This window comes from Capra hircus, chromosome 13 (assembly GCF_001704415.2).
Source record: "Capra hircus breed San Clemente chromosome 13, ASM170441v1, whole genome shotgun sequence".
Classification (NCBI taxonomy): Eukaryota; Metazoa; Chordata; class Mammalia; order Artiodactyla; family Bovidae; genus Capra; species Capra hircus.
This window is the reverse complement of record NC_030820.1, coordinates 11,767,941-11,792,234: the sequence shown is the minus strand read 5'-3', so window position 1 is coordinate 11,792,234 and position 24,294 is coordinate 11,767,941. Positions and strand designations below refer to the sequence as shown.

The 24,294-nt window shown below is 44.1% G+C and overlaps 1 protein-coding gene across 1 annotated transcript in view; it reads left to right on the top strand.

The window, feature by feature from the left end:
- Window positions 1-24,294, top strand: part of SFMBT2 (Scm-like with four mbt domains 2) — a 178,486-nt gene that overhangs the window by 137,265 nt on the left and 16,927 nt on the right. The window contains exons 12-16 of the mRNA XM_018056961.1: window positions 3,967-4,080; window positions 9,832-9,874; window positions 11,643-11,713; window positions 14,418-14,557; window positions 20,733-20,842. Of these exons, the coding sequence (XP_017912450.1) occupies window positions 3,967-4,080; window positions 9,832-9,874; window positions 11,643-11,713; window positions 14,418-14,557; window positions 20,733-20,842 (478 nt within the window). The remainder of the gene's footprint in view (window positions 1-3,966; window positions 4,081-9,831; window positions 9,875-11,642; window positions 11,714-14,417; window positions 14,558-20,732; window positions 20,843-24,294) is intronic.

Below are 24,294 nucleotides of genomic sequence, written 5' to 3'. Positions count from 1 at the left end.
ACTCCAGTATTTTTGCCTGGGAAATCTTATGGACAGAGGAGCCTGGTAGTCTATAGTCCCTCGGGTTACAGAAAGTTGGATGCAACTGAACATGCAGGTCCACACAATATATATGTGTGTGCATGTGTATGTATTTATATAGGGTATGTATATTTATATGATGTGTTTGTATATATATGGGTGTGTGTGTGTGTATATATATGTGTATGGGTGTATGTGTATGTGTGTATACATATATAGGTGTGTATATACATGTATGTATATATAGGTGTGTATATGTATATATATGGGGTGTATATATAGGTATGTGTATATATATGTATGTGTAGATGGGTGTGTATATATGTATATACATATACGTGTGTATATATGTATGTGTATAGATGGGTGTGTGTATATATGTACATATATATATGGGTGTGTTTATATATGTATGTGTGTGTATATAGGTGTGTATATATATATGGGTGGGTATATATATGTATGTGTGTATATATATATAGGTATATATATGTATATATGTGAGTATATATGTATGTATATGGTTATGTGTGTGTATATATATATATAGGTGTATATATATATAGGTGAGTATATATATATGTATGTATATATGGGTGTGTATATATATATGTGTATACATGAAGGTATATATATGGATATATATATGGGTGTATATATGTGTATACATGGGGTATATATCCACATATATATGTATATATGGGAGAGGACCTATATTCTTGCACATCTGAGGAAGGAGGCAGGGGCCGCTCTCTGTGAACAGGCTTTGGAGACCGCCAGTCAGCTACAAAGGTTCTGGGTGGGCAGCAACAGCCCTGGCTCTGGTTTTCTTAAGCGAGATGGGGATACTGGGGGAAGAGTTTGATGGGAGGCTGAGGAGGGAGATCACTCCCTAGAAGGCTTTGCAGTAGGAACCAGAGGCGAGTTTGGGTTTTCAGGCTGCTGTTGTGCTCAGTGTGACTTCTGACTGACCGTGTTCTCCGCACGAACCTGCCTTGAATGCCTTCCTAGGCTCCGGAGCGAGATTGCCTGGGTTTGAGCCCTAGATCCCCTCTTACCAGCCGTCTGATGTTTTCCTGACCCTCAGTTTGTCGTCGTCGTTCAGTCACTGAGCCTCGTCCAGCTCTTTGTGGCCCCGTGACCGCAGCTCGCCAGGCCTCCCTGTCCCTCCCTGTCTGTCCGAGTTTGCCCAAGTTCACATTCACTGAATCAGTGATGCCATCCAACCATCTCACCCTCTGCTGTCCTCCTCTCCCGCTCTCAGTCTGTCTCAGCATCAGGGTCTTTTCCAATAAGTTGGCTCTTTGCATCAGGTGTGAGCATTGGAGCTTCAGCTTAGTTTACTCATCTGTAAAATGGGAGTGAAACCGTCTGATCTCTTAGGGTCGTAAGGATAAAACTCTTTGAAAAGTACGTGCACGAGACTGAGTGTCCTAAGAGTTCACCATCCATGGCTCTCTCCCTCCACTTACACGTTTAATCCCGTTTCTGTCGTTTTCTTTCTGATGGTTTCCTAATCTGTGTCGCTCTTGTCAGCTAGTTTTGCTGTGTGTTGATTCCTTAGGAATTCAGCTCCAGGGCTGAGACGAGTGAGGGCTTCTCTGAGATCCCGCTCTGTGGGCAGCATCTGCAGATGGACGGTGCGGAGTGGATGCTGGGCGGGGCTTCCAGGACCCAGGTCCTGCTTTCTGTCTTTCAGTGCTCATCCTTCTCACTGCACACTTGACCCATCCGACTATTAGTGTCAGCGCTAGACGAGGTTAGGGGCTTCCCAGGTGGCGCAGTGGTCAAAAATCCCCCCGGCCAGTGTGCAGGGGGTCCTTCCCCTGCAGAAGGACATGGCAGTCCACTCAGGTATTTCTTGCCTGGGAAATCCCATGGACAGAGGAGCGGCGGCCCAGTGGTTAAGGATCCACCCTCCATTGCAGGTGATGTGGGTTGATCTCTGATCCGGGAAGACCCCACATGCCTTTTGTTGGGCAGTTAAGTTTGTGCCCTGCAACTGCGGAAGCCCAGGCACCAGAACAAGAGAGGAGGCTCCCCTAGCTGCACCTGGAGAAAGCCCATATGCAGCAGTGAAGACCTAGCACAGCCAAAAATAAGATAGAAAGCAAAATGATTCTTAGGAAAAGAAATATATGAATGTTTATATTGCTACAGAAGTGTGTATGTTAAAGCACTCTAATATGATGTGATGTCTGAACTAGCAGATGGGAAGAAGTAATCTATAAAGGTCACTTTCTACTCCCTCTTGAAGTATGACTTTGACCTTGAAAATCTGATTTGTACCTAAACACATCTACTATTTGTATGTAGTGGATGAATTCAGCCTGTTAGCAAAATTGCTGAGTAGCTAAGAAATAGGCTCTATCTTTGTATTTTTGTGAGCATGGAGATGAGGGAGTGCCCTGTGTAACGGGAAACAGCTCGGTGACTCTTTTCATTTTTTTCATTGGCCCGTCTGCCGAATCCAGTGCCCTTCTCAACAAGAAAAGATCAGTTTTGTATTTGAAGCTAGTTGGGGAGTTTCTTTAGTTTTTGTCTGTTTTGGCAGTTTTGATGATTTCTTTAGCAGATTAGTTAAATGTTGGTTGAGTCATTTAATGCAGGGTGGAAATGCTTTCTAGTCATTCAGCTGTGTTGGAACCTAAGCCCTATAAACCTGCTTGCATTCTTGTAGGTTATATATCTTCCAAATTATCGGAGAATTCAGTGAAAAGGAAGTTAGGATTGATAACCATAGTAATGACTTTCTCTGAGAACACATCAAAAGTTCAGTGTGATGACTGGAGGTGATAACGTGTGTATAAGCATCTGCTGTCCGTGTTCCAGGCGCTTTGTGTACACCAAAGTTAGGTTTTAGCGCTAAATCTGGTACCTAGGTTTGTCAAATAATGGACTCTGGGAGCCAGTGTCACTGAAATAGTGGGGAGATTTTATGTTTACTGGTATTGAGCTTCCAGAAGCTAAGTTTTGGAGGGGAAGTGCGATTCAGAATTCACCAGGTGATGTGTGATCGCTTGGTGTGTGATGGAGTTTCTAAGAGTGTTAACTTTTGTTTTGATTCCCAGTGAAGAAACCAAAAGCACAGCAAGATTAAGTGGTCATGGCCAGGGGTCACTCCATTAATAGAGCTCTTTCTTACCTTTTGATTCTTGGTTCAGGAGTCTTTCCTCAAAGGGTGTTTTTAAAGAACTGTTGATTTGGTGTAGAATTTCCTTCTCTTTACCAGTTTGCAGGGTTCCAAATTTATTCTCTCAGTAACCAGAGTTCCTTGGAACCTCTGCTCATATTGTATCCAGATCTTTTCTCTCAGAGTCTCTCAGCTGTTTTGCTGACTTAACACAAGGCATAGTTTTGATTATGATATGAAGGCAGATCCCCACCAAAGAGACTCTCCTGCCTAAGTGACTTCGGTGTCACACGGCAAGAGTCTGAGTTCAGAAGAAGTGACATGGTCAAAGGATAAAGGAGCGTGTCCCCTAGGGAATTGTGCTTTGATGCTCACTGCTTATAACCAGCGTCACTGAACCCTCCCAGTTCCTTTTAACTGGAACATCTAACTTCCGTTGGTTGAAGGTTGACCTCTGCTTGGTGTTGGGTGAAGAATGTCTTGGTGCCCCCACCCCACAGGCTGGACTACCTTCTTTAGCTTCAGAGCCATTCTTAGGAAAGAAAGATGCTACAGTTGTCCCCAATCATCCTTCCCCTTCCTCTTGTTTTCAGGGGAAAGTATGTCTTTTCCAAGCCCCCCTTCTTGTGAATCCTGTGAACTCCTGCTACCGGACCTCTCTGGCGCTTCTATCTGTCGTAAAATACTGATGGCTTTGGGTTCAGCTTTCAGAACAGTCTCCCCCCTCCCCACTCAGAGCCGCTCTGATTCCCCCTCCTCCTGTGTCTTTGTTGTTAACACCTGTTCGCACCTGTTGTCTCGACTCCCCACAGGCCTGCAGAGCCCGGCTCCAGAGTTCATCGTGGACGTTGAATCTATGGACATCTTCCCTGTGGGTTGGTGTGAGGCCAACTCCTACCCTCTGACTACACCACACAAGACAGCCTGTGAGTATTGCCCCACTCGGAGCCTTGCTGGGCATCTCTGGGACTTAGGTGAATAAATAGACAATTTGGTAAAGAGAGTGGAGCCAAACTGTAAAAATCAAAGTGTTCTCAGTTTTGCACAGAACACCAGGACTTCTGTCTCATTCATCCTGTAAGTGTCTGCGTGAGATGAATGTCTGCAGGCACTTCCCAGCTTGAGAAACCAAGTCCCAGTGACAAGGTGGAGATGAGCGTCTGGGATCTTTACTCCCTGTTTGTATTCATGAAAAAGTTTAAGCTAAGTACTATACATTTGTATGATTATATCTGAGAAAGAGCTTATTCTCCTAAGGTTTACCCCAAAGGTTTATCCCAAAACCAGTTGTAATTGGTTCCAATAATTTACTGACATAAACACTTAACTATTCCTGGCAATGAAGAGATGAGGCCAAAGTGAAAACAGTGCCCAGTTGTGGATGTGACTGGTGATGGAAGTAAAGTCCAGTGCTGCTGGAATGTTAGGTCCATGAATCAAGATGAATTAGAAGTGGTCAAACAGAAGATGGCAAGAGTGAACATCGCCATTTTAGGAATCAGTGAACTAAAATGGACTGGAATGGGTGAATTTAACTCAGATGAGCATTATATCTACTACTGTGGGCAAGAATCCCTTAGAAGAAATGGAGTAGCCGTCAGAGTCAACAGAAGAGTCTGATATGCAGTGCTTGGATGCAAGCTGAAAAACGACAGAATGATCTCTGTTCGTTTCCAAGGCAAACCATTCAATACCATAGTAATCCAAGTCTGTACCCCAACCAGTTATGATGAAGAAGCTGAACTTGAACGGTTATATGAAGATCTACAAGACCTTCTGGAACTGACACCCAAAAAAGATGTCCTGTTCATCATAGGAGACTGGAATGCAAAAGTAGGAGGTCAAGAGATACCTGGAGTAACAGGCAAGTTTGGCCTTGGAGTACAGAATGAAGCAGGGCAAAGGCTAACAGAGTTTGGCCAAGAGAGTGCACTGGTCATAGCAAACACCCTCTTCCAACAACACAAGAGAAGATTCTACACATAGACATCACCAGATGGTCGACACCAAAATCAGATTGCTTATATTCTTTGTAGCCAAAGATGGAGAAGCTCTATACAGTCAGCAAAAACAAGATTGGGAGCTGACTGTGGCTCAGATCATAAAATCCTCATTGCCAAATTCAGACTTAAATTGAAGAAAGTAGGGAAAACCACTAGACCATTCAGGTATGACCTAAATTAAACCCCTTATGATTATACAGTGGAAGTGACAAATAGATTCAAGGGATTAGATCTGATAGATAGAGTGCCTGAAGAACTATGGGCAGACATTTGTGACATTGTTCAGGAGGCAGTGATCAACACCATCACCAAGAGAAAGAAAAGCAAAAAGGCAAAATGGTTGTCTGAGGAGGGCTTACAAATAGCTGAGGAAAGAAGAGAAGCTAAAGGTAAAGGAGAAAAGGAAAGATATTCCCATTTGAATGCAGAATTCCAAAGACTAGCTAGGAGAGATAAGAAAGCCTTCCTCAGTGATCAGTGCAAAGAAATAAGGAAAACAATAGAATGGGAAAGACTAGAGATCTCTTCAAGAAAGTTAGAGATACCAAGGGAACATTTCATGCAAAGACATGCACGATAAAGGACAGAAATGGTATGGACCTAACAGAAGCAGAAGATGCTAGGAAGATGGGGCAAGAATACACAGGAGAACTGTACAGAAAAGATCTTCATGACCCATTTAACCACGATGGTGTACTCACTCACCTAGAGCCAGACATCCTGGAATGAGAAGCCAAGGTGGGCCTTAGGAAGCATCACTGCGAACAAAGCTAGTGGAGGTGATGGAATTCCAGTAGAGAAATTTCAAATCCTAAAGGATGATGCTGTGGAAGTGCTGCACTCAATATGCCAGCAAATTTGGAAAACTCAGCAGTGGCCACAGGACTGGAAAAGGTTGGTTTTCATTCCAATCCCAAAGGAAGGCAATGCTAAAGAATGTTCAAACTACCACACAATTGCACTCATCTCACATGCTAGGGAAGTAATACTGTTCTCCAAGCCAGACTTCAAGAGTACATGAACTGTGAATTTCCAGATGTTTAAGCTGGTTTTACAAAAGGCTGAGGAACCAGAGATCAAATTGCCAACATCTGTTGGATCATTGAAAAAGCAAGAGAGTTCCAGAAAAACATCTACTTCTGCTTTATTGACTATGCCAAAGCTGTTGACTGTGTGGATCACAACAAACTATGGAAAATTCTTCAAGAGATGGGAATACCAGGCCACTTTACCTACCTCCTGAGAAATCTGTATGAATGTCAAGAACCAACAGTTAGAACCGGACATGGAACAAAACACTGGTCCCAAATTGGGAAGGGAGTACGTCAAGGCTGTATGTAGGTTGTCACCCTGCTTATTTAACTTATATGCAGAGTATATCATGCAAAATGCCAGGTTGGATGAGGCACAAGCTGGAATCAAGATAGCCGGGAGAAATATCCATAACCTCAGATATGCAGAGGACACCACCCTTATGGCAGAAAGCAAAGAAGAACTTAAGACCTCTTGATGAAAGTGAAAGAGGAGAGTGAGAAAAGCTGGCTTAAAGCTCAACATTTAGAAAACTGAGATCATGGCATTTGGTCCCATTACTTCATGGCAAATAGATGGGGAAACAGTGGAAACAGTCAAGACTTTATTTTCTTGGGCTCCAAAATCACTGCACATGGTGACTGCAGCAATGAAATTAAAGGATGCTTGCTCCTTGGAAGAAAAGCTATGACCAACCTAGATAGCATATTAAAAAGCAGAGACATTACTTTGACAACAAAGATCCATCTAGTCAAAGCTATGGTTTTTCTAGTGGTCATGTATGGATGTGAGAGTTGGACTATCAAGAAAGCTGAGCGCCAGAGAACTGATGCTTTTGAACTGTGGTGTTGGAGAAGACTCTTGAGAGTCCCTTGGACTGTAAGGAGATCAAACCAGTTAGTCCTAAAGAAAATCAATCCTGAATATTCATTGGAGGGCCTGATGCTGAAGTTGAAACCCCAATATTTTAGACACCTGATGCGAAGAACTGACTTACTAGAAAAGACCGTGATGCTGGGGAAGATTGAAGGAGGGAGAAGGGGACAACAGAAGTTGAGGTGGTTGGATGGCGTCACTGACTGGATGGACATGATTTTTAGCAAGCTCCGGGAGTTGGTGATGGATAGGGAAGCCTGGCGTGCTGCAGTCCGTGGGGTCACAAAGAGTCAGACACGACTGAGAGACTGACCTGAACTGATTCTTGGCATTAAATTACCAGTGAGATTTCAGTTGGACTTTGAAGGGGGCATTATATTACATCCTTCTGATCACAAAAGTACCAAATCAAACCAATATTAGTAGTCAAAATAACCCAGCATCCCATACACACATACATGCACTCACAAACATACCACTTAAATATATACAAGTGTGTGTTTTAATATAAATTGTTGTAGGTCATTATCCTGAAATGGTAACCATTTAAAAAAATATTAATTTATAGTATATGATAATTCATTCAATAATAAATCTTAGCATTTATAATTCTACCCTAATGTGTCAACAGTAGTATTTAAAATTGTTTGTCCTTAAATATAAGGCTTTTAATTTTTTGTGAAATAGGTTAGATATTTCTAATGTTTTCTTTATTAATTTGTATGCTGGCTAACTTTTTTTTTTTAGCACCCTCCCGTGAGGTTCATTTACATAGATGCTCAGAATATTGCTGTAAAGAGAGTTCCCTGCCATTGCCGGCCTCCTGTTTCCTGAGGTCGAGAAATTTTGAAGGACACAAGAAACTTAACAATTCTTACCAAGCGTCAGATGGGGTTATTCATGTGAATAAAGTAGGGGCCCAAGCTATAGAGAGAGGTGGATTCTAAGAGGTTCTTTTGCCCTGTGCCCAGTACTGCATACTGAATCTCATCCAATGACAGTAACGTCTTGCCGTCAGTTTAAAATACTTCTAAAATTATGAGCTTAGAATAATGATTTCAGCGTTGAGGGCCTTCTTTGCCTTTTATTCTCACTTAAAATGTCTTGGGTCCTTGGCTGTTAGCCCCCACAGCCCTGGGCAGGTCCTCCCCAGGCTCTACAGGTTTAGATCCAATCCTCCGTGCCTGCTTGTACCTTAGACAGAAATTCGTGTCCTGACCCTCTCCCTTCCTCCTTCACTGGCTTTGGGAGGGGAGGAGCATTTTCAGTTTTTCTGGGTGAAAGCCCACGCAGGTTAAGGTGAACGCAGTGACGTTTCATCTCTGTTCCCCAGACTGTTGTGTTTGGCTTCTCATCAAGACATCACACAATTTGGGCATCTCACCCTAATTAACAAAGACCGACTTAGGCAACGTATACGGTCTGCGCACTCATCTTTCCCTCTAGAGGTCACAGAGTTTGTACTTTCTCATAGAATTATAGGCAGACTTTGTTGTCACAGGTCATTTTCACACATTGAAAGTTTCAGGCATCCCTGCATCCAGCACGCCTGTGATACCACTTTTCCGACAATACTTTTTCGCTTCGTGTCTTTGTGTCACATTTTGGTAACTCTTGCCGTATTTCTAACTTTTTCATCATTATTGTATTTGTTGTCATTATCTGTGATCAGTGACCTTTGGATGTCACCACTATAACTCAGTGACGCTCAGATGATAGCATTTAACAATCAAGTATATTTGATTAATATATATACACTGTTCTTTAGACAGAATATTATTATGATACACACTTGATAGACTGCAGATTTATAGTAGACTTATAAAACATAACTTTTATGTGCACTAGGAAACCAGAAAATTCCCGTGACTCCTTTATTGTGATAGTCACTCTATCGGGTGGTCTGGAACCAAACCCACAATATCTCTGAGGTCTGCCTGTCCTGGAATTGGATACTAAATAAAATCAAGAATAGATGAAATTTTGAATCACTATTTCTCTTGTTTATTTGTGTTCTCGTGGTGTTTCTCATACACGCATTTTGCTTTGAAGACGCAAAGTCTAATTAAACCTGCCAAACTCCGACAGCTTTAGAAATTCTGTGAGCATTAATTTTTCCTAATGTTGGAAGATGCAGGATTATCTATGTCTGAGTTAGTAGATGCCAAAAGCTCTGGTCTGTCTTTGTGAAGGTGATTCCAACCAGTTGTAAATGTAACCTGGAGATATTCTTAACCTCAGGTTATTGTTGGCTGGTTTCTGTCACTGTTTGACAGACGTATGTATTTGCTAGGTACCAATCTGCTTTTTAATGATAAAATGTTGTCGTTTATAAACATGCCTCTAATCCTAATTTGGGAGAATGCTGCAATGGTAAAATTATTTGCCTTATCACGCTTTCTGAGGGGAAAAGTCATCTGGATAATCAGTGTTTGTACCAGTCCATTTCACCAGCTGTGTTCCTGGGAGGTCTGATATGTGTATTCTTTTTATTAGAAGCACATTTTAGAATAAAGTAGCCCATGTAGTGATAAGGTAAAATGTACTAAATTCTCTTTAGATTTCTTCTGAAAAGTCAAAGTCTGTTTTGTGCTGGAAGAGATGAAGATAAAATTGTGGCCGGAATGAAGTAACTTTTCAGTTTTCAAATTGTTCCTTTAAAAACAGACACAGTTCTATACCTATGGAGCCATTAAAAAAAATGCGTATTCCCAACTCGCTGTTAAAGCCGGTTTTCTTTTTTCCCCCCTTCTGCCTGTTTTACAGCACAAAAGAAGAGGAAGATCGCAGTTGTGCAGCCAGAAAAACAGTAAGTGTTTTTTCACAAAAACTCCATGATAATCTATGAAGTATCTTTAGAGGATGGAAATAGGGCTGCTTTTGTTAGAGAACTGGTCCCGGCCTAGCACAGGAGTCAGGGCGACAGGAAAACATGTACTGAGCGTCTGTTTTGTGCAGGACACGTGGGGTCTGCTTCTTAAGGAATTTCTTTTCCAGACTGTAACCTCTCACTTTCGTCCCAGCGTAGCTGACCTGAAGGATGCCCACGGTCCTGCGTTCTGGTCAGGGTGCTCTGCGACAGTTCTCTGGGTCTTTAATGCCCCAGGGCCCCCACAGAGCTGCCTGTCCAGGCCTCAGCTCTGCCCCCTTCCAGCCCGGTGAGCTGGAGCAGGTTGTTTTATTACTCCGTACCTCAGTGCTTTCCTTTGTAAAACACCTATTTCTTGGGGAGTTTTAGAAAGATTAAATTAGAGTCTACATGAAGATGTGTGGGCCCTCCATTGCCAAATAAATGCAGGTCACTCCACGTTTCAATTGTAAGTTTATGAGGAAGGGGATGTTCTATAGTGTGTGGACCTACTGGCTATATATTTTTGGAAAATTGTCACTGTTAGTACCACGTTTATAAATGTCTGGAATACACCATGATAAACATCCTTTACCGAGTGAATCTGTTTTCTTAATACACTGATGGAAAGGGAGTTGAAAGCAGCTTCTTTTTTCATGTACTGAAGTTTAAACTTAAAATCAAATAATAGCTTCATTGTTATTGATGTGAATAACAGTTTCACGGGTATTCTGAGTATGTTTCTAACAGTGTATCAGGCTAATCATCTGACTCCAGTTTTATGTGGATAACATTGAAATAGAGAGGTAAAAGCTAAAATAACAGTCCCTCTCATTGAATCTCAGTTTGAATTCATGACTCCTAAATTTGCAGCCTGTGGATTGGCAGTTTTCATCTTTACTTGCATCTATCACTAGACAGCTCATTAAAAAACACAGGTCTCCAGGCCCCATCTGCAGAATTTCTGATTCAGGATGTCTGTGATGGGGCCTGAGCTTCTCCACGTGTAACAGGCTCCCAGGTAATGCTGATCTGACAGCTTGGGGAGCCCGCTTTGAGACCCAGCGCCATAGATGATCCCACTAAGAGCCCTTATTACTATTTACTTGGAGTTTACATAACTGTTCATCTGTGCAGTTTCTGTGAAATCAACCTGTACATCTCCTGGAAACCCAGTTTGCCTTTTTCCCCTTGAGTGAAAGTTTTTATATTTGTTCAGCAACTTTTTGCTGAACAGCAGCACAGACTTCTGTCCTAGACTAATAAGCCTACTTCACATTTTAAGAATCGTCAATTTTGAGATTTTTCTTTGAGGATCTACTTTTCAGTGTGGCCTCAACCCATACACGCACGGACCCCAGAAATCAAAAGTCAGCAGAAGAAAGTCATTAATAAGGGAAAATCTGACTTTAATGAAAGTCAGTGCAAACTGACGTTTCTGCGTGTCCTAAATATGATTGAGGACATTCTTTAACAAGCGACATGCCCAGGAAGTGACCTAGAGGAGCCTCAGAGATCAGTGATGACCCCCTCGAGGGGCGGGTGACCTACAGGCTCCTTGGAATTATTGTTAAGAATTGCCCCCCGATGATCTTACCTGTTCTTATCCATGCACGCATTGTGTCTTACATATTTATAGCTTAGATTCCTGTAAATTATGAAAAGACTTTGGAAGGTACTGGTTTCTTCTATAGCTTGGGACCCACGGGCGTTTCTCCTTTATCCACAGATCACCATCCACAGTGCCTGTTGAGAAAATACCTCACGACCTTTGTCTGTTCCCTCACCTGGACGCCACAGGTAAATCAGCTGCTTAGAATGCCCTGGGAGAAGGCAATGGCAACCCACTCCAGTGTTCTTGCCTGGAGAATCCCAGGGACAGCAGAGCCTGGTGGGCTGCTGTCTGTGGGGTCGCACAGAGTCGGGCATGACTGATGTGGCTTAGCGGCACCAGCAGGATGCCCTGGCCCTTCTCAGTGCGTTACTGTGAGTGGAGACATGGGTATATTTTTAGGTCAATATGACAATACTCAACTTTGATATATTTTTAGGTCAGTATGAAAATACTCAACTTCGAGCCAACTATCTTTTTTTTTACAGATACCTACTCCTTTAAAATTTTTTTTGGAAGCTGTATTCTCGGTGTCTTTCCCTTTTTGTTTCTTGGTCAGTAGCTAGAGACACTGAGCTTGGCATGAGAAGCTGGGTCCACGCATCACTTGGAAATTACATGTCCAGTTAGAACTGTGTATCAGGAATAATCATGTTGGAAAAGAGTTGGAAATATTATTAGGCATTTCTTTTTGGACATTTTATATCATTTATGCCAGTGACCCTTGCATTTTTACACTAGTGGTTAATCCTTAAGTCCCCATAGACTTTTGAATTGTTCCCTAAAACCTTGTTTGAGTGGCTGGTTGGGAATAATATGTTTTTTTAATGTATAAAGTCCTGTGTCTTACAGTAACTTTTAAAAACATAAATGTGAATTACCTTTGGATTACAAATCTGATTATAGACATGTTTGTACATTAAGTAATATATTTGATTAAGTATTCTATTTTCCAGCCGAAAGGAAGTCTGCTCTGAACCCAAGATTAAAACTTGTGTACCATGGAAGAATCCTATTAGTCAAAGTTTTCTTTGCAGTAAAGAGAGCAGTTTTATGAGTAGATTTACTAAGATTGTTTTTTCTAAAGAGCTGGGCAGAGTAATCCTACCCTCGAATTTCCATGTAAATGTAGCTGTGGACTTCTTTTTTTTTTTTTTTTTTGCCTTTTTTATAAAATTCAAACTTCAGAATTGTTTTAAAAGAACCATGTCATCTTTCAGAGTTGGTAATTGTTATTTGACTCCTTCTGTCTTGGAAAAATAACGTATCTCCCCCCTCACCTATTGGTTCTCAGTTAAAGTCCTATGAGAACAAAGCTTCCTGGACTATCAAATCACCATCCCAGATGAATAACAAGGTTTTTAAAACTTATTTTTTAATTAGGGTATAATTGCTTTCCAGTGTTACTAGTTTCTGCTGTACAGTGAAATGAATCCACTATATGGATACATACATCTCTGCCTCCCTCCACTCCTCCCCCAATCCCACCTCTAGGTCATCACAGAGCGCTGAGCAGAGCTCCCTGAACTGTACGGCAGCTTTCCGCTAGCTCTCTGTTTTACACATGGTTCTCCATGTATATATGTGTGTATATGTTAATTTGTTGTTTTTCAGTTGCTAAGTCACATCCAGCTTTTTGCAACCCCATGGACTGCAGCACATCAGGCTTGCCTGTCCTTCACTATCTCCGAGAGTTTGCACAAATTCATGTCCACTGAGTCAATGATGCTATCTAACCATGTCGTCCTCTGCCACCCCCTTCTTTTGCCGTCAATCTTTCCGAGCATCAGAGTCTTTTCCAGTGGTTCAACTCTTTGCATCAGGTGGCCAAAGTATTGGAGCTTCAGCATCAGTCCTTCCCATGAATATTCAGGGTTGATTTCTTGAGGACTGATTTGTTTAATCTCCTTGCAGTCTATGGGACTCTCAAGAGTCTTCTCCAGCACCGCATTTTGAAAGGATCAGTTCTTTGGCGCTCAGCCTTCTTTGTATATATATGTCAGTCTTACTCCCTCAATAACAAGTTTTTGCACAGAAAGACCACTGTTAGTGCAGCTTGGCTCGGAGCAGCTGTAGGAGAGAGTGGACCTCAGCTGGTCCTGTGACCACATCCCGTGTGTGTAGATGGCCGATGGGTTCCACTGACACCTTACCATTTAGTTCTGCTTTTCCCTGTGGCACCTTGAGACACAACTAAATCAACACCTTGCCTGTTCACCTTCTAAGCTGAAAGACCAATGAGGGAAATGCATATTCAAGTCCCTGGGAGGCACAGCTCATGTCCCTGGGACTGGCAAAATGAGGAAGCCCTGCCGTATCTGGTGTTGGCCTGGGCGTGGGGCAATGGTGAACATATACACACTATCATATGTAAAGTACGTAACTGACAGACACTGTGGAGCACGAGGAGCTATATTCAGTTTTTGTAATAACTTTTAAGGAAAAGACTCTGAGAAAGAACATATATATATATATATATATATATATATATATATATATATATACATATATGATTTCCCTGGTGGCTTAGTGGTAAAGAATCCTGCCAATGCAGGAACATGGCTTTGATCCCTAGGTCGGGAAAATCCCTTGTAGAAGAAAATGGCAACACACTCCAGTATTCTTGCTTGGAAAATCTCATGAACAGAGGAGTCTGGCAGGCTGTAGTCCATGGGGCTGCAAAGAGCTGGACACAACTTAGTGACGGGTCAACAACATCAGCTATATGTATGTGGATAGCTGAGTCATTGTGCTGTACACTGGGGACTCGCAGAGCATGGTGGGTGTAAAGCATTCTGATAGGGGGTCTCAGGGCCCCTCTGGGTAACTCGGTTGGTGTGGCGGGCTAAGCTGTGGGTCCTGGAGCCTTGACCGTGTTTCTCTTCCACGTAGGAACGGTGAACGGGAAGTACTGCTGTCCTCAGCTTTTCATCAACCACCGGTGTTTCTCGGGCCCCTACCTCAACAAGGGCAGGATCGCCGAGCTGCCGCAGTCGGTGGGGCCAGGCAAATGCGTGCTGGTCCTTAAGGAGGTAAAGCTCGTCCACAGCCACAGACGGTGGGGCGGTGGGGGGTTGGGCACGGTCCCTGAGGGAGTCACAGGAGTTGGGGTCCATTCATGTGCCAGACACCCCCTTCCTCTCCATCCTGCACGCTGAAGGCAGTCATACACAGATGGGAACAGTGTTCTAGCCCGGGAAGGGAGAACACTCCCTTCTATTGGAGGGGGTGCTCCTCCCTCCCCAAGTCAGCGGACACGCTCACTACATTTGAGTAAAATCTTTGGTGGGTCATCACTTTTTTGTTTAAAAAGGTGACCTGTCTTGAACCTTCGTATAGTCCCATTCCTGTTTTTGTGACAAAAAAGCATGTCCAGAACATCACCTGCACCATGATGAGTGTGTTGTAATTCCTTGGGCACAAGGGGTCTGTTTATCCATCCATTTAGCCACTGAACAGACTTCCGTGAGTTGGGCTTTGTATCAAGAACAGGGGCCTGGGCTCAGGGAAGGGGGCCGCCCACTCTAGGGATCGGAAAAGCCGTCTGAGCAGCCTGGAGCATCAGCGGAATCATGGGAAGGAACGCTTGAAGCGCCTTGAACGTGCGGACCACAGGGCCGGGCCTGGAAAGTGCAGAAATCTGAGTCCAGAGAGTCCTGGGGCCTGGACCCTGTCCCTGGCGCTTGGCCTGTGTTCTTATTTAGGCCTGCTTTTATTTAGACCCATCACCTTCATGTTTTACATCCCCAAATTACTGGAGGCCTGGCCCAGCCTAAGTGGCGAGTGGACCCCATTGAAGAGAAATTGATAGTGAAAGGGAGATGGTGGCGGGGGGAGGGCAGCCCCTCTCAAGGGCCTTAGGGAGATGCGGGTGGGAGGTGAGCTCCAGCTGTGTTAAGCTGACACAGACTGTAGACCCTGCAGATGTTAGACTTGGTCAGGGAAGAAACCAAGCCCAACTTACACACGGGAATTCTGTCACAGTGTAAAATAAGGCCCCTAGACCAGGAATGGGCTCCCAAGTCCCCCAGCAGTTTCAGGCCAAGCGGTCATCCTTGCCACAGCCTTGTCCCCTGCCTGTATTTGTGCCTGACTTTGTTGCCAGCGATCAGAATGGAACGGGAGACTGGCACAAACCTGGTACTTGTTTAAAGTCCCTGTGAGGCCATGTCACACCCACGTGATTGTGAGGTCCGTGGCCACCTGGGGGCCCTGTTAACAAACATGGGGACCTTAGAGCCCAGTCTCTCTCTGAGGCTTGACTAGTTTGCTTTGCTACATACTTGGTCAACAGTAGTTAGCCCCGATCGATTCTCTGAGAGGTGCCAGCAGCTAAGTTTAAAAGCCAGGCCAGAGCAGTTTTTGATGACAAAACTAGTTTTTTGCTGATGTTCAGAAAATGCATGAGGCAGGAAAGAGCGAGAAAAAAGAAGCAAGCGCTTTAGTTCTGTGAGTGCAAGAAAAGGGTGAGTCTGCCAAGCCAGGCTTTATGCTAATAGTCCTGCCCTGGACCTGTGTTTGGCTTCAGGTTGCGTTTCACTTATGGAGAATGAGATCATTGGAGCAAAGACAGAGCATGTGCTTTATCGGGCCATCAGGGGTGTTCATAGTTACAGGTTTCTCAGACTTTGGAAAATGTAGGCTGATGGCTGTTTTCCCCCTGCTTCTTCTAGAGGTAGATGAGGTCTGTGCATGTGGTCGCCATGCTGGCATTTGTTGAGGGGGGTGTGGTCTTGAGCGCTGAGAGGGCGGTGGACCAAAGACTGATCTCCTTCAGTCTGCGTCTGTGGGCTTAGTAGCGCTCTAGCCTCAGCAAGTGCAGAAGTCGGTGTGGGGACTGAATGGCCCATGTATATTTCTTTTTGCCCATCTACACCTTCCGAGGATTTTTCGATCCATTACTGCACACTTAGCAGCTACTGTCATGTCAGGTAGTCTGCTAGCTGTGGGAACCGAGGAGAGAATGAAACATCGTACCTCGATCCCTCTGTCCATTTAGACAGGTCCAAAGCAATTCAGGAGTCATAAGCATGTGCTGGTGGGTGCTGTGCTGGAAGCTAGGGGTGGGGGTCAAGGTGAGCAGGAGCTGTGCCCCCCGGGTGAGTTGATTCCCCCCTGCCCACGGCCTCAGAGCAAGGACTTAGGCATTTCAGGTTATACTGGAAAGAGGAAAAGTCCTGCCTACGTGGCACCTGGTTAAGTCAGTCAACAAAGTCAGAGATGCAGACGTGCCTCTGGACGATATTTTCTGGATTTTATACTGAACATTGACCACTGAGAACTGTGTACCAAGCATGTGGGTGATGGAAACTGTAGCACATACGTAATGTATGACGCAGGAATTAAGTAGACAGTGTCCAGGAAGGTCGGGAAAAATGTAATTTTTTCTTATTAAGGTTTTTTATAAAGAAGATAAGATACCTTTGTTGGATTTTCTCATTGTACCATAGGGTAGGATTTTGTAGGAAAGAAAATCAGTGGCAAGTGCTACCTCCTGAGCTTCCCTCTACTGACGTAGATTTTATGGTACCAAACAAGTTTTTGGCGTGAATCAATCATTCATTAATTTTTAGGTGTGCCGAATAATTTGATTTCAGTGCCCATCTTGAAATTCACTGAAGAAATCCCCCAAATTATTTATTGAGCACAGGCATGGTTCTAGCTACGATGAATCAAGCAACAAACAAAATGAAGCCCCTGATTTCACTGAAAATCCTGATTTCTCGAGGATTAGGTTCTAGAGAGAGTGATGGTAAACAAATAAATCAACATGTTTTGGATACACGGAGGGTTTCCTATTGACCTAGATATGGACTGTGAGAGTAAGGCGTTAACAGCAAGGGGAGGGAGCCGTGGGACCGGGTAAATGATTCGGGCAAGTGAAGGTTTGCCTGTTGTACAGCCAGTTGGAGATGGGTGTGAGAGTCCAGCACACATTTGGTGACCATGGGTTTGCTAGTGTGTGGACAGTGTTTGCAGCCAGGTGCACCGTGGGGTGAGTATAGGTGGAGGAGGACAGTCCAGCAGTTGCACCCTGAGGTCGCTGTCATTTGGGGGGGGCACAGAAGGATCAGAAGAGCCTCGGGTCCTGAGGGTAAGGGTAGGAAGTGTCTGCAGAGGAGGCAGTGCCACCAGCTGCTGACGGGGTGAAACAGGACAAGGCCAAGAAGGACTCCTTCTTGGCAAAGCCGGCATTTCAGGCGATCTTGGTAAGACCTGTTTCCGGGAAGCCCCATTGCACTGTGCCGCTGAGGAGCTGAAGGAGAGAGAGAGGAGTCCGTGGGTGTAGGCAGTTCTTGAGGGTTTTACCTTCGGTGGAGACAGGAGTGAGGCGAGGCGCCGAAGATGAGAGATGGAGAGAGTAATTTTCCTCCTTTAAGACAGGAGGCTGAAGCCCAGTGCACACACAGAGGGTGACAGTCCAGGGGAGAGGGAGGGGAGGAGGAGGTGGGAGGGGATGGCGTCCAGTGGGCTGGGGCCGCTGTCACAGGGCACAGTGGGGTGGACCAGGCAGCTCAGAACGCAGACATGGATGCTCACGGGTCTGAGGCTCCAGGTCCTCCATCGGGGGCCAGCCCGGCAGGTGGGTGAGGACTCACTTCCTGGTTTGCACGCAGCCACCTTCTTGCTGTGTCCCCATATGCCTGAGAGGGAGGGAAAGCTCCCATCCCAGCTCCATCCAGCTGTATAAAGGCTATTGCTTCTCTGTGATGATAAATACACACCTCATGAACCCTAAGAAATCCTGTGAGACGTTGCTGTAGCGCCAGTTTCCTCCTTGAGCTACTCAGACCAGTCTCACGCCAGTTTATTGGGAATAGTGTTCATCGGCTTCACAGTGAATACCCTGTTGGTTATCTGGGGACAAGTTGTGTGCTCCCTTTTGTGGTCAAGAGCACAGTGGCATGAATTCTGATGCTTTGCAAGGTTCAGTAATTCAGGCTAACTTGGGTCGTTGTAACAGCTGTCAACTTCACTATTTTCATGGAGAGAACTCTAATGCACCACTGTGTCAGGTACACACAAATTATTCCGCTCACAATTCCAAGGTTTTGTAGAGAGCTTGTTGAATTTTAGAGACATATGATGTGACATGGGGAGAAGCCATAGGAAAAATTATTCAATATCTCATGCTGTTTACGATTTAATTGCTGGCGGTTTCCACTCTGAATTGAAGTCTGGAAGGCATTTGCTTTTCACAGTCACAAAATGCATTTTGATGTACAAATAAGATGTAGCTCTGGGGTTTTTCTCAGTGAAGCACAGTGACAAGACTGGGGTGAAATTTTATTGTCTGTTGATAAACACTTGGTGTGTGATTTCAGCCAGTGCCAATTGGATTTATTTTTAAACTCAGTTTCTGTAAATTGTACTGACAATAAATAATAAAACCAGATGATTATTCTAATAGAGAAAGCATAAACACACCAGAACTGCTTGTATTGCTGTGTTCTGGCCGTTGAGTGCTTGGCAGAGCTGTGTTCTCTTGGTGAGGCTTTACAGGCACCTTGGAACACAGCAAAATGCTGCCCAGATGAGAAAAAGACACTCGCCAGGCTAACTGCTGAGAGTGAAGAATATTTTAAGATCAAATCCTCAGTGATGAGAAAGCTTTGTCTTTCAGAATTAAAGCAGGGTGCAGACCATGCCAGTTACATCCTGGAACACTCCAGGTACATGAAAACTGAGACTTGAACATTTCTGCAGCATACCTTTCAGCTGGGGGCTTCCCAGGTGACTCGGTGGTAAAGAATCCACCTGCATTGCAGGAACTGCAGGAGACTCGGGTTCAATTCCTGGGTTGGGAAGACCCCCTGGAGAGAGGCATGGTGACCCACTCCAGTATTCCTGCCTGGAGAATCCCATGAATGGAGGAGACTGGTCGGCTACAGTCCATAGGGTCAAAAAGAGTCAGACACGATTGAAGCGACGGAGCACGCACACACGCACGCACGCGTGCACACGTGCACGCGTCTTCTGTTCCCTTCCCATAGGTAGTGTGCCGATCTCCTCCGCAGAGTGGTAGGTGCTTCAGCAGTACGGCCAGTGTCCTCCCACCTCAGGGAGAGATTTTTCTCACTCTTGTACTGGGTTTTTACTCGAAACACAGCGCGTGAACGCAGAGCCTGGCTCATTCCTCGTCTGGATGGGCAGGGACTTCGGGAGCAGGGGCTCCGTGTCCTGTCTCTGCGCTCTGCGACCCAGCACAGCGCAGGTCTTCAGTGAGTGGGCGTTTCATGGAACAAGCCCCCGAGATCTCAGGGTTCCTTTATGTGCTGTGTTGCCCCTTCACTTTCTTTTTGCGCTCTGTATCCCAGTAGTGATGGCTCACGTGCATGCCTGGAGAAGGAAATGGCAGCCCACTCCAGTGTTCTTGCCTGGAGAATCCCAGGGACGGCGGGGGCCTGGTGAGCTGCCGTCTATGGGGTCGCACAGAGTTGGACACGACTGAAGCGACTTAGCAGCAGCTGGTCCTTGGGCGTATTGCAGTGGTTCTGGCCATATGCTTATTTTCTTGCACTTGGGACTTGGGACCGAAGGGGTAGTTTGAGAAAGCTGTCAGATGACATTAGATACTCAGACTTCCTTTCGAAACACTCTCATCTCTGAGAATTGTCCTAATGTTAAATATGCATAAGTGGGGTCAGCATTAGGTGAGTTTCAAATAATTTGTTAACCCTCTGTATAGATATTTGCTGCTGGTGCTGCTGAGTCACTTCAGTTGTGTCCAACTGAATGCAACCCCGTAGACGGCAGCCCATCAGGCTCCAAAAGTGTGGGCACAAATCTATCATCTCCGTTTTAGTGATTCCTTTTGAAATATATTTTAAAGAATAAGATGGAATTCTTAGTAACCACTCGTATTGAAGGGGAATCTAGTTGAAGGATGATCAGTGAACCTTTGGAGAAAACAGTATAGTTTTTCTGCAATCTGGAAGGTTAGCGAGAGCTGACCACCCCACCCCTCTTGCCCCCCAGTGACACACACTCTCCCAGGCAGAGGCCTTGGATTTCACTGCCTTCCTATCCCATTGATGGGAGACATCGTTGGTGCCAGTCTGCGAAATATTGTCTCCGACTCCATCCAGCCTATCACTGAATAGAGGTGCAGGGCACACACCCCGGAAGTGTCAGCAGGGTGCTTTCTCGTTTCAGCAGAAATGGATGCAGTTGAAGTTCATGGCCATTCCTTGTTTTTTCCAACAGATTCTTAGCATGCTCATCAACGCAGCTTACAAGCCTGGGAGGGTGTTACGGGAATTACAGCTGGTGGAAGACCCACACTGGAACTTTCAGGAGGAGACGCTGAAGGCCAAGTAAGTGTCTTCAATTCTGGAAGACGTGGGTTCTCAGCTTTCTTTATCTGCCGGTTTGAAACTGGTCCTTCCTGTTTTTGGCGTGGCCCAGAGAAGTGGAATCAACAGGACTGTTCCGCAGTTCTGGGTGCCCCGCACAGCTGTGCTGGCTACACGCAGTTTATTGTGTTAAATATTCAGAATAAAAATGTGCTGATGAATTGTTCAATCCAAAGGGAAGCATTTATATAAAGAGAGGAGTTCTCCTAACATTATTATACATTTTTCATTAACAGACCTTAATATCTGATACTGTCAAATCCATGGCAGGCACAGATGTTCTTATCTTTAGAGTTGAGAATTTTAGAAAAGGAAGAACCAGTACCTCTGTTTGATTTTGCTTAAAACACAGTGGGTGGACATATAGTTGGTTACTAACTTAATTTGGAAACAGGCTAATTGGAAAGGTGCTAATTTGCTTTTCTTTACGTTTCTGGAACTCAGACTGAGCACACTCACTGGCTTCCTATGTGAGAACTCAGTTCCTGAGGAGATGGATAGAAAAAGACCCATTTCTCAAAAATAGCTTGATGTTTAATAATTGCTTTGATGGTTTCAGAGGGCTTTTAATATTCACTTAATTCTTTTCCAATGGAATACATTTTCACCGGTCCCCTTCCTGTATCACGGTATCCTAAGACTGCATCTTGCTGTAACATTTGGAAAATGATGCTGTTTTAAACAGTGAACTACTTTTCAATGGCTAGAGCATACCTAAGTCCTCTTTTAGAGAAAGTAGTGAAAATTGAAGAATCCTGAAGAATTTCTGTGGCCAACAGTGGTTTCTTCCGGAGTTAACGCACACGAGGACTGAGTGTAGGCGTGGTGAAATCTGCAGTTATGTTGCATTCATTGTTAGTTATCCACTCAAACTTTCCTTGTGTCTTTTTTGAGCATCTCTATAATTTTAGATACAATAAAAGTCATCTAAGGTCCAGTGATACTCTGCAAAATCACAGAAGTTAAAGTGAATATATAATACATGTAAATAAGGAGAGTGTTGAGCTGTTGGAAGCATCATGTTGATAAAGGGTGACACCATATTTCACCCTTCCCTTCTTTTCCAAGGAATATTTAAATGAGCTTCACCTATAGCCCCCCCAAAAACAAAACATGTTTTTTTCAAATCTGATAATCTTTTATTTTTCTACTATATTTAAGTTGGTGGTCCTTAGCATTGGAGAAGGAAATGGCAACCCACTCCAGTGTTCTTGCCTGGAGAATCCCAGGGACGGGGGAGCCTGGTGGGCTGCCGTCTATGGGGTCGCACAGAGTCGGACACGACTGAAGCGACTTAGCAGCAACAGCAGCCACAGTAAAATGTTTTCTTGCAAGGTCAGTTCCTACTGGTAGAGGTGGCAGGTAACCCGGGCAAGTATTTACACAGAAAACCCTTGTTTCTAGTTTTAAATTTTTTCTGTAAAATTCAATACCTCTAAAATATACATAAGGATATTGAAATAGTAAAAGTACAGGAATCTTAAATTCCGTTAAGATCTCCCCGGCTCCATAAGCAAGCCAGAAACTCGCTCCAAATTCCCAAAATGACAGGGAGAGTTTATTTTGCACTGTTTGCCCTCATTTTCATGTTCCCAAAGTCGATCAGAGCTTTTATGAAACCAGCCTGACACAATCAAAACAGACACAGTGTGACCCAGTCTTGCTGCCTTGTAAAGGCAGTGTATTACCGATTATATCAAACACGACAGCGTGTGCCTTAGCAGAATCTTACATAGCAACTTGTAATGAGAAAATGTGCGTCTGAAGTGGGTTTCAAGCGTCTGAATCAGAGTAGCATCTCAAAGCAGCTGCTAATGATGACAGATTTATAGTCAGCAGGAACACCCCTTATAATACTGTGTTGCTTCACCCCTTTCCTTCTGATGTAAAACGACAACTTTTTTAGATCTGGATAACATTGATGTTTTCGCCGGTGCGAATGGGAGGAAAGATGACTTCTTCCCATTTTGCTGAAAGGCTGAAATGCTTTTTGTCATGAATAAATTAACTCAGCGAGGGGGAGAGCTGCTTTAATGCATTTACTTGTCTTGGCTGTGGTCCTCAAATTATAACATCACAGAGAGTGTTCTCAAGAAGAAATAATATGAGCTCTTCATCCATAGGATTTTGCAAATGCTGGCACTTATCATCTGGGAGTTCTGATTGGTTTTTTCCTCTTCTGTAAAGACCTGTTAAGAAGGTGGGGGTGGCATTGGCAAGGTGGTGGTTGTCAGTCCGTAAGTCATGTCCAACTCTATGTGACCCCGTGGACTACAGCACACTGGGCTCCCCTGTCCTTCACTATCTCCTGGAGTTTGCTCAGATTCATGTTTGTTGAAATGGTGATGGAATCTGTAACCTCTTCCACCGCCTTCTCCTTTTAGTGTGAGTCTTTCCTAGCGTTATGGTCTTTTCCAGTGAGTCGTCAACATCAAGTGCCCAAAGTATTGGAGTTCAGCTTCAGCATCAGTCCTTCCAATGAATATTCAGGGTTGATTTCCTTTAGGATGGACTGGTTGGATCTCCTTGCACTCCAAGGGACTCTCAAGAGTCTTCTCCAGCACCGCAGTCCAAAAGCATCAGTTCTTCAGCACTCAGCCTTCTTTATGGTCCAGCTCTCACATCTGTACGTGACTGCTGAGAACCGCATGGACAGTAGTGACAAGATCTGACCCATAAATAGAAGAAAAATAAGCACTGTCATCTGTTGTTTTCCCCCAGCAATTTTTGCCTATTTATCCAACAGCTGGTGGGCTGCAGTCCGTGGGGTCACAAAAGGTCAGACACAACTGAAGTGACTTAGCATGCCTGCGTATCTTTTATACGAGAACAGATTATTGAACTATTTGAAGACTGTGTGAGTCTATGATACAGTGAGTCTACAACATGGATTGAAAGGCAAAACCAGGAATAGCTCTGTGGAAAAGGGAAACAGGCATACTAGTTAGCTCACTTCAGCAGTTCTAGATGAGAAAGTTGCTTGTTTCTGATGTATGACATTACTAAATCAACCTACATTATTTTGAATATTAGGAGAAAGAATTTAGGCTATGCTTGGCTATACCTTAGGAGGAGTTAAAAGAATTCCTATCCTCTGCATTTAGAGACATTTACATATGTTTTCCAAAATGTATATAGGATCTTCCTGAGGGGGAAAAAAGACAGTTAGCTCTTGTGTGAATGACTTTTGTGACAGTCTTTATAAAAGCTGGGTGGAGTTTTAATAGATTGTCCCAGTCTTTTGTTACAATTATGCAGAATACTTTAAGAGGAAATATCCTGATTTTTGAGTGAATTATATTTCTTAATCACATAGGCAGAAACAAGGGGATAAAATCGGATAAAAGTCAAATCTTTACCCTTAGGTGAGTCATGTTCAGCTCTATGGCAATGATGTTTTGGTTCATTTTTCC